Below are 10,471 nucleotides of genomic sequence, written 5' to 3' on the forward strand. Positions count from 1 at the left end.
ACCCTACCTTAATCAATAGCAACAGCCTCATCCCCAGCCCAAGCTTCTGTCAAAACCCCTAATTGGTATGGTACTGAGGCGAAGACCTTACCTCCTTTTCCTTCCTCTACTTAACTTCTAGGAAGTGTTGCTGAAGAACAGCAAGCTCACAGCTGGACACGCACTACCTGCTCACCTTTAAGGATCCGGAGTTTGCAGCATAACAGAACACTGTGGAATCTAAATAATGTGCTGATGCAATTGTTGCAGTTGCTCTTTAATTACAGCCTTGCAAGGCTCAGAAAATTTTCCGTCTAGTATCTGACAGCCGTTGCTGACTCTGCCATGGATCCAGTGGTGGGAATTCTGAATTTTACTGAGATATACAACATAAGTTGCATAAATAATAATTAAAGTCTGTCTCTTTAATTTGAATTTTAGGGACCTGTTGCAATGAGAGTGGCAAAATTAGCAATTAATCAAGGGATGGAGGTAGGTTCCTTAATGCTTGAGTTTGTTTTGGGAATGGAGAGTGGAGATTTAATTTAAATGAACCATGTTTAGACTTCCACATTTTTTTTTTAAGTTCTAAAATATGGTTGTTTCAATGCTACTATTACTGAAAGCTACTGAAGTTCCTTGCAGCTCCGTCATTTATTTCATTCTTACGGTTATTGCTAATTCAGTATCATAAGCACAGAATTCAGTAATTTTATCAGTGCCCTGAAGCTTATGACATGCTCATTACTTTTGCCATCGAGTTAGTAGACAGATTTATTGGCTAGTAGTTCATAGAAAACCAGAGGAACAGGGCATTCTGTGTATTTTTAGCATTGGTATTATATTACATAAAACATTCCAAGGAGAACTCCTAGCTCTCTCCACCTTTGCTTCTCAGTGTGTCTTCTGCAGGGAGGCACACACAATGCAAGGTGAAATCATTGTGTGTCCTTGGGGTACCCCAGGAAGATGACTCCAAAAGAGTGGAGGTCCCAGGCCAGGGAGGAGGAGATGGTGCACATACCCATTTATTGGACATTTCATGGCAGTTGTTATATTTTGGTCAAATTATGGGTATTTTGAAGAAAAGTGCTTCCTTCTTGCAGACTGAGTAACCTCCAAATCTTCCTGGGCTGTATAGCAGTAAAAAGAGATGGACTTTATTAGCAGTAAATACAGTTTCATAAATTTACAAAAGTATTTGGTTTATTTAAATATTTACATAATGGTAACAATACTAATAGCAAATACCTTATATAGCCCTTACTATGTACTAAGCATCATGTGTGTGTGTTTGTGTGTGTTGCGATAATAAAGGCCTCACCTGGATTAACTCATTTAATCCTCACAATTCTCGCATTTGGTGAGCATTATAATTAGCCCCTTGTTCAGACATGCCTCTTTGAAGAACAGAGAGGTTAAATAACTTCCCCAAGTAACTCAGCTCCCAAGGACGGAGTCTGGACGAACCCAGGAAGCCTAGTTCTGTGTCTCATGTTGGTCACACTCTGATCTGCTGAACTATATCAAAGGATTGGGTGCTTTGGGGGTAGGGTTATTCAATTTGAATTTCTATTGACTGTACCATATTTTACAAAGTTATTTCTGCTGAAATGAATTATGTTTTTATTCTCAGGTCGATTTAGTAACAGGGTTAGCCATAGAAGAAGCTTGTTATGCTCAGGTATGTAATACAATCACAGATTCAATGAGGATGACCCTTACAAATTGTATTTACCTTTTGTATAATTCAAATGAATTTCACTGAGCAAGATTACCGTTGTGCCCATTCCAAAATCATACAAATGGGTTGAAATTAGTTGTTTCTGCTATTTGTTACCAGCTGTTATGACCGATCTGTTCCACAGGAATGTCTCTTGTCTATATAATCTGGAAAACTCTTAGAGTAACTGAGTCAGTCCTGGGTATGCAGGAGCTGTCTCTCTAGGCTTATGCTTTCTGTTGCGCGTATGGCCCTGGCTTCCCACTCCAGTGTAGAGAGGTAGAGGAGAGTGGTGGCGAGCGTGTGCCGGCCCACGCAACCTGGGGTGAGACTCCTTGGCTTTTCCTGAACTTCTGAGCCTTCTCTCCTGCCCACTGAAAGTTCACTAATGAAATTATAGTTTTATTTTTTACACAACCGGCACTTTTCATCTGTAAGTTTTGCATTTGTGGATTCAACCAAGTGTAAATTGAAAATATTCGGGGGAATAAAAGGATGATTGCATCTGTACTGAACATGTACTGACTTTTTTCCTTAACATTATTCCCTAAACAATGTAACAACTGTGTACATGTCATTTATATTATATTAGGTATTATAAATAATCTAGAGATGATTTAAAGTATACAGGAGGATGTGCATAGGTAATATGATATGCCATTTTATTAATATATAAGGGACTGGAGTATCTGCAGATTTTGGCATCTGCAGGAGGTCCTGTGACCAATCCCCTGCAGATACTGAGGGATGACTGTATACAAATTAGTAGGTCTCCCAGTAGAGGAAAAAAATGTTCTTCCTTTTTCATCTTTCTCTGAAAGATAAACTTTGTTTTAGGGCATTTGAAATAGCAAAAAAGTTTTGTTCTACCTTTCCCGAGAGTTGGAAAGTGCACGAGCCCTCGTTTAAAGGAGCAGTATCTAGAGTGTGACTCTGTGCCCAGCCTGTGTATATAAATCGCCACCTGTCATTGATGAGTACGTGCCATGAGGAAAGTGAACTGCACATGTCTTAGAAATAGACTCAGAGGCCGGGCGCGGTGGCTCAAGCCTGTAATCCCAGCACTTTGGGAGGCCGAGACGGGCAGATCACGAGGTCAGGAGATTGAGACCATCCTGGCTAACACAGTGAAACCCCGTCTCTACTAAAATACAAAAAACTAGCCGGGCGAGGTGGCGAGCGCCTGTAGTCCCAGCTACTCGGGAGGCTGAGGCAGGAGAATGGTGTGAACCCGGGAGGCGGAGCTTGCAGTGAGCTGAGATCCGGCCACTGCACTCCAGCCTGGGCGACAGAGCAAGACTCTGTCCCCCCCGCCAAAAAAAAAAGGAAATAGACTCAGAGCCCAGAGAAAAATTGTAAAAGCACATTTGGCCATACATTACAACTTAACTAAATGTAAAAACCAGAAATTATACAAGGTATTCTTCAGACCACAATGAAATTAAACTAGAAATCAATAAAAGAAAGATTGCTAGAAAAGCCCAAAATATTGGGTGATTAAACAACACTTTTCTAAATAATGTTGTATGTCAAAAATGTCTTGAGGAATTATAAAATATTTTGAATTAAATTAAAATGAAAATGCAACTTCTCAAAGTTTGTGGGATATATTGAAATCAGTGCTTAGATAGAAATAGCATTAGATACATATATTAGAGAAAAGATCTAAATCAATAATAACCTTCCACCTTATTAGGAAACTAGAAAAAGAAGAGCAAAATGAGGTAGAGAAGTACTTGGAGTAAGACGGATGAGTTTGGTTACATAATAAGGACAATTGTTCAAGTGACTGATAGATTTCAAAATTTTAGAATGTGGTTTTAAGTAGTTAGATAGTGCTTGATAAACTTTTACAGCTGTTTTAACATTTTTGACATATTTAATGTTTTGTTTTCTTAGACCATTCCAACGAAAGACAGACTTGAAGGTCTTCTTGCTTTTAAAGAGAAAAGGCCCCCTCGCTATAAAGGAGAATAAAAGGAAGAGAAATTCTTAAGATACCAATGTAATAAATGTACTTCTGGAAGTGTCTTTCGGGTCCACTGTATGCCTCAGCACATAGAATCTCAATGACCAAAGTGAAGAGCAAATTATTCATATAGTGTAGTAAGAACCGGAATGGACCCATCCGTGTACTTCATTCAAATGTGTAAATGTCATACTCATTTCAGATTTGTAAAGCTAGTAGTGTATATTGTCAGAAACAGAATCAAAGTTAGATATACATTTTTAAATATTTACTGCATATGTGGCTTTCTGTTCCTAATTTTTTAATGTGATAATTTATATATTGCACATTCTAGGGGATAATATTGATTGTATGTCTACTGTGCTGCATTAAGAAAATAAAATTTCTATATACCAAAAATGTGAAGGTATACCAAATGAAGTTTCTAAGTAATTAATGCATATGAACAGATACATATAAATCTACATATATCTAAACCTGAAAAATGAACTGATAGATACTCTGAGTGAAAACTACCTAATACAAATAAAATCAGTGAAAAGAAAACATGGGAATTTTCTCTTACCCCATTCTTTTTGAATTGACTAAATCACTGCATGCTGGACTTTAGAAGGAACAGCCCTTTCATTGCTGCTTCTGTCAGGCAACCTCTTCACATCATCAGTCCCGTAATACAGTATCGAAGGTGAGGAATGAATCCAAAGACTGAAGCCAAAGAACCGAAGCGGACGGGAGACCTGGTGAAGTGGGACTTCCAGGACCTTCGCCCAGCAAGTGGCCTGGCCGCCGGGCCTAGGAAAGGTGATGTTTACACACAAAGGAGGAAAGAAAGTGGGGCAGCCAGGATTGGAGCATGGAAATGGCTTGGGGTCATAGATTAAAGTGGAGACTGTTCTCTGCTTCCTTACCCTCAGCTATTTGCATCCAGTTTCTGTAAGGGAAAGAGGTGAACTTAAAACAACCCTTTGTCCTAACAAACACCTGCCTTCCTACTCAGGCCAGGCTAAGAAGCCGCTCAGGCCAGGCTAAGAAGCCGTAAACAGAGGGGCCTCCAGGTTGCATGCCTGAGTAGCCGTACCTGGGAAGTAGGCATTGGTAGGTGTGTGGGACATCGGAAACTAGAGAATTCGCTGTGGAAAAAGGAAGGAGAACATTCTGATGCCCTTAAATACATTGAGATAGCTCTACTGTACATTCATTTTACCAAACCACACTGCCTTCCTGGTTGGTGCCAGGTCTGAGTCTGGTCATGCTGGAGACGACGTCCCTGGGAGTGCCCCTTGCCCGCTGAGCACTGCAGCAAGCTTCACTGTGGTGCAGCCCAGCTGCGTCCTTAAGGTGTCCTCTCACATTTCCGTGTATCAGATAAACACCCATTTTACTGTGGATTTACGTCCTCATCATGACGACTTCATTGCTCTTTGAAAGCGGGTAGGTTTCATTTTTTAAATTCTGAAACTTACATTTTTTAACTTAGGAATTTGAACTCAACCTCAATTCTGAAATTCTTCTAAGAGGCAAATGTGGACTGGCCATCTGCTGCTGTCTGTCCTGACAAAGGTAGGCAGTGTCTTCACTAATGTCTGGACACTAAGGTGAGCGCTGTTTTCTTTATCACCTTAGGTGCTGAGGCTCTGCGGATTTATGACGATTGCTCAGCTGATCATCATACTATAAAGAGGGCTTATTAAAATTCACATTTGGCTCTCTCTGTGGTGGTCGTATTGCGTGGCAGGCATGCTTGTGTACTGATAAACTTGCTGAGCGGTTCCTTTTATGCATGATAATTTGCACCTAAAATGCTGGTGGTGGTTTTCATAGCCCTTTAAAGGTTGCAGGGCCAGTTGGTCCTCTCCATGACATGCTAAATACCACTTTCTCTTTGAGCAGGAAATAATTATGCTATTAGGAAAAATTTTATTAAGAGTGTGCTGTCTAAGTCGTTTCTCTTAACTTGGATTCATAGTCGAGTCTACTGTCACTGATCAAGCACTGTTTAATTTCCTAACAAGTTCTGATGAAGTCACTGGAATGTATCTGAAAGCAGTCCTGTAGTGACTTAAGGTATTGCAGACTTCATGTATTATGGCAGAGAAAAGTGTCTGTCCAATTCTCTGAATAAACGTTTGCCTTTCTCTTGATTTTCCTTTCAGTATCAGTCTTGCTGCTAAGTAATCCTGATCCTCCTCCAAGTCAAGCTTACGGGTCTCTGGGTGGGGCCATGCCACCTAGGGAGGGGCCCCTTTCTGCAGCACACCGCCTGTGGGTGCGCACGGCTGAGAATGCAGTAGACGTATCCGTGTGTTCAGACTAGGTTAGAGAAGACTCAAAAAAGGAGGATGAGTGGTCAAGCACAGATAGAATTAAGAGGATGAAAGCAAAATAAAGAAAATATTTCCCGTTATCTCAGAGCATGAGGCCTACTGGTTTTGAAGTTATTTAGAGCTGGTTAATTTCTAACTTGTCTATGAAAGGAAAGGAAAAGAGGTCTCCAAGTTTCTAAAGTTCTTGAGGCAAGAGAAAAGCTCTAGTAATGGCCAAAATAAGAGTCAGGTTTTCTGAGATTGATTTCTGTAATGTAAAGGATCATTTCATGTTTGCTTTGTTCTTAATCATGATGGATTTGGTTTTCCTGTCAATCATTTTTGTTGTCGTCGTTGTTCTAGCAATCAAAACTTGGTTTGTCACAAAGTGTTACTTTTCTGATAGCACTTTCTAAGTGCTTTGTGAATAGGCCAAAGTAGTGGAGTGTTGATTCATGGATCAGCACTTAGAAAAAGTGTATACCTGCACATGGGTGTGTCACTGGCCGGCCATCAGCCCTTTTCCTCACTTGACCTGAACTTCTACCTCTGGTGATGTGCCCTACATTTGCTCTTATTTGGGCTCCAAAGATCCTGGCACACAGACATTCAGAAATAGTTAATCATGCCATTATTTGTCTGCCAATCTAGTAAAATATTAACTAACACGTACGTCAGTATGTATTGAACTTTATCAGAATAGCAATAGAAGTTATTTTCTCATAGTATATTAATAACTGTATACATGTTTCACAAAAAAGTACATTTAGAAGTTAGTTGCTAATATTCTGGTAACACAATGTAAGAGGTGCTTTTCTGCGTAGATGAAGCAGGATACAGATTGTGATTTGGGGTATTTTGGGAGGCAGAAGGTGGTCGAATCCTCTGTTCAATTGTATATGTGTCTCAGGCTCCAAAAAATCACTGTTTCAAATGCTTGCCTTTGAATTCTCACAGTCTTCTTTGGGACCTCCAGAAATTCAGCTACCCCTTAGAGCGTTAGCACCTGATAAGCAATTTAGTGTACAGTATTTGTTTTCCAAAATAATTCTTAGGGCAGCCAGAGATATCTGGGGACCTGGTGGGGAAAATAAAGGATGTCAAGGACAGACCAGGGCACCCGTGTGGCTCGGCAGCAGCCCTGGAGACGCGCCTGTGTGGCAAGACATGAGATGGGCTCTCCTCCAGGAGCTGGCAGTTCCCTCGGGGGCCCCAAAGTGAGCTCCTAGGAACCAACATGTAAGTTCCTTTTTGAAGGCCTAATATAGAAACAGTACTGTGTGGTGTTTTGATTTAAGAAAACATTTTGACAAGATCACTGAAAATACCCTTTAAATAAGATGAGCGAGTAAGAGCTGGGTGTTATGATAATACTGAGTAACATTTATGAAGCCATTAATATCTACCAGGTGCTTTCCGGACACTACCTCCGCGAAAGGATAGGCACTTTGGTTATTCCTGTGGCACAAAGAGACCCATAAACCATGGAGGGATCCCTTACCCACAGCCCCACGGCAGGTACGTGCTGAAGTCAGGAATGACACCCAGGTCTACTGGCCCTTTTGTCACTGTTGAGCTTGAAAACAGCCAAACAACGTAACAGAGGCTGCTGATACGTGTGTTTTTGTCACCTTAGAGGGAGTAATGTCCTTTGCCCTGATTTGATCAACAGTTTTCTCATTACTTGGAAAAATACCAAAAGTGTGCTTATCAGCTGATCTGATGACACAGGCAAGTAATGTAACAATTAGAACCAACGTCCACTCAGCGCCTCCTCTGTCAGACACTGTGCATTTTTACACCTAATAGCAGAACCTTATGAAATGGGTTTGCTGCTTTATAGTTTAGGAAACTGAGGCAGCAGGATTCATGCTGGGCGTTCTGTGTTCTGGGTTCGTTCCGGTGTTTAATGACTATACCATCAAGGGCATGGAGCCAGTCTTGGTAGATGTGAATGAGGCATGGATCTGTCAAGATGCTAGTAGTGATTGGTGTATGTCCTCACATCTCAGTTCCCCCTAAAACCAGCTACTGGAGTCTAAGTGTGAGGACTCATGGCTTGATAGCAATGCTTGTCAAAAAGGGGGCAAGAGGGCCTGTAATCCCAGCACTTGGGGAGGCTAAGGTGGGCGGATCATGAGGTCAGGAGATCGAGACCATCCTGGCTAACATGGTGAAACCCGCCTCTACTAAAAATACAAAAATTAAGCCGGGTGTGGTGGTGGGCACCTGTAGTCCTAGCTACTCGGGAGGCTGAGGCAGGAGAATGGCATGAACCCGGGAGGCGGAGCTTGCAGTGAGCCGAGATCGCACCACCGCACTCCAGTCTGGGTGACAGAGCAAGACTGTCTCTAAAAAAATAATAATAAAATAAAATAAAAAATAAAACAAAAAGGGGGCAAGATGTGCTCCCCGTGGGTCAAGAATGCCCCCCGTGGGTCAAGAGTGCCCCAGACATCTTTCGGGAAGGGCGCCAGGTTTGTTGCTCTATTTGGCCCTGGTCAGACTCATCTGGAGTGTTGTATTCAGCACTCAGCATTGCAATTTCTGGTGGTCATAGAGTCACTCTGTAGTTTTCCGTAAAGCACATGGGAGTTCTTTGGCCAAGTTCCAGCTCCACCGAAGCCAGCGATGAGACCATGGACAAAATGCCTCATCTCCCCAAGCCCATTTCTTCATTTGTAAAAGAATCCAGTAGTCGTTCAGGATGGTTATGAAGACCCAGTCACACTGGATGTGAGATGTGTGAAAGTGCTTTATGTGGTGGCATGTTCTATGTGTTTCATATTTCACAAGACGGGAAGGTAGGTCTCACAACCATGGCTGGTTTGGGGGCATGTACATGAACCTTCACTCAGGAAAACAGAAGTCTAGGGAAACATGGTAGCTGCCTCCAGTAGAACAACAGTTTAAAACAGATCTTCAGAGGCTTCCAGGGCGAGGGGAAGCCATGCAGGGCTCCTGCCCACCTCCCCACTTCTGTTCATTGCTCTGCACTTGTCCAGAGACAAGAGAGGTGGACTGAAGTCTATGCGAGGGAGTTACTTACACCCTCGTAGGTCCAAAAGCTGCCCCCTGCCTCTGGAGTGTTAGAGCAGAAAGTGGGCAGGCATGGGCAGGGCCATTGCTGCAGGAAGTTTAGAGGCACCAGAGGACAGTTCTTCCAACTTAAGACGGTTTTTGTGAAGTGAAAGCAAACTGCAGGCCTCCAACACTGGTGCAGACTCTAACGGGTACAGTCCTCTAACACTGGCACGGACTTAGCAGATGAGAAAGATGGGTCTCCTTACAAATACTGGTCGCTAGTGAGTTGGGCCTTGAGAGACAGACAGAGAAAACAGGTATCTGCCTAAGGTGTGTCTGGTTGACTATGTTGGCCCTTGAGGTAATCTACAGTGTAAGGAGTTTTAGTTCCTCTAACATTTTAAGAAATCATTCTCATGTTTGAGTGCCATGTTTATAGTACCAATTTTGGGGACCAGGGAGGAAAGATTGCCCTGAGCAAAGCTGCCCATTTTCTCATCCGGTCAGTTTTCAGGGAGCGGCCCACCTGCTCCCCACCTCAGGAGATACTGGAGGACTCTAGCCCTGCGGTGGGCTGTGGTCAGGCCAAGGGTAGGCCAGGCTTCCTTCCTAGGCTTCAGTTCATTCCCCCATCTTGCTGCCAAGGTACCTTTAGATGTTTTGGTCCCCTAAAGCATTTAAACATACTGACGTGTAAAATGCTGTCTGAACAAAGTCTCCCATGAACACACTGCACAGTGTGTACCTGAACCTTCCAAGAGAAATAGTAAAATCACCACATCATCAAGTTGCAGCTCAGGGATTACGTAACTTTACTGGTGATGTTTGCAGGAAAAAGTTTCAGAGAAATTTGAAAATTGGCAAGTGCACTTTCTTGACCTTTCCAAAAATAGTCTGAGTCACGTTCACTTTCAGCCTCCAAACTGTGTTGAATGAAACCTTTGTGCAGTTTACAGAAAGTGAAGAACTGTTTGGCAAGAGAGAGAAGTTCGAGCTCTTAATAGCCTCGGCTACATTGGGTAACATTTCTTTTGAGTTGTCTATTAACGCTTTCCTGAAACATGCTTTTTATGATGCCTAGAACTTGTATAAGAGTGACTGTAATTTGAGTTCTTTAAAAATGTAAGTACAAGAAATGTGCCACATGCCATAAGAGATAGGAAGTGACAGCTCACATCCATCTTTGGTGGAAGGAAGCTCTAATTATTGGAAGATGTGATTGGAATATTTGTTCTTAATACCTACGGGTGGCTCTGTCGTATGCTTACCTAACACCAGTATTGGCATGCAAATAACACTGAAAAGCTCCTTTCTTTTCCTCTGGTCTTTGTGGGAAGGCATGGTGTGAGTCGAGATTGCTAAACCACTCTTCTGAGAGGACTCAGAGAGAGTGTTTATCCTAGACCATCCATGGCACTGGTACTTCTGAGTTCAATTATGGTGTGATCTCAGAATGGCTCGGTAACCTCAAAA

At 42.3% G+C, this 10,471-nt stretch overlaps 1 protein-coding gene across 4 annotated transcripts in view; it reads left to right on the top strand.

Annotated features, from left to right (window-relative positions):
• The window catches only part of AUH (AU RNA binding methylglutaconyl-CoA hydratase), a 145,632-nt gene extending 141,407 nt beyond the window's left edge, over positions 1-4,225 (top strand). For 2 of the 4 annotated variants that reach the window (XM_017854455.1, XM_017854458.1), the window contains 3 exons: positions 421-471; positions 1,616-1,663; positions 3,602-4,225. In XM_017854455.1, coding sequence (XP_017709944.1) covers positions 421-471; positions 1,616-1,663; positions 3,602-3,679 — 177 coding nt within the window. In that variant the 3' untranslated portion in view covers positions 3,680-4,225. Of the gene's footprint in view, positions 1-121; positions 390-420; positions 472-1,615; positions 1,664-3,601 lie in introns of those variants that run through there. The other 2 variants (XM_017854457.1, XM_017854456.1) reach the window with 2 other exon arrangements.
• Positions 4,226-10,471: the final 6,246 nt, after the last annotated feature.

Source organism: Rhinopithecus bieti, unplaced genomic scaffold, assembly GCF_001698545.2.
Source record: "Rhinopithecus bieti isolate Rb0 unplaced genomic scaffold, ASM169854v2 scaffold_38761, whole genome shotgun sequence".
Lineage (NCBI taxonomy): Eukaryota > Metazoa > Chordata > Mammalia > Primates > Cercopithecidae > Rhinopithecus > Rhinopithecus bieti.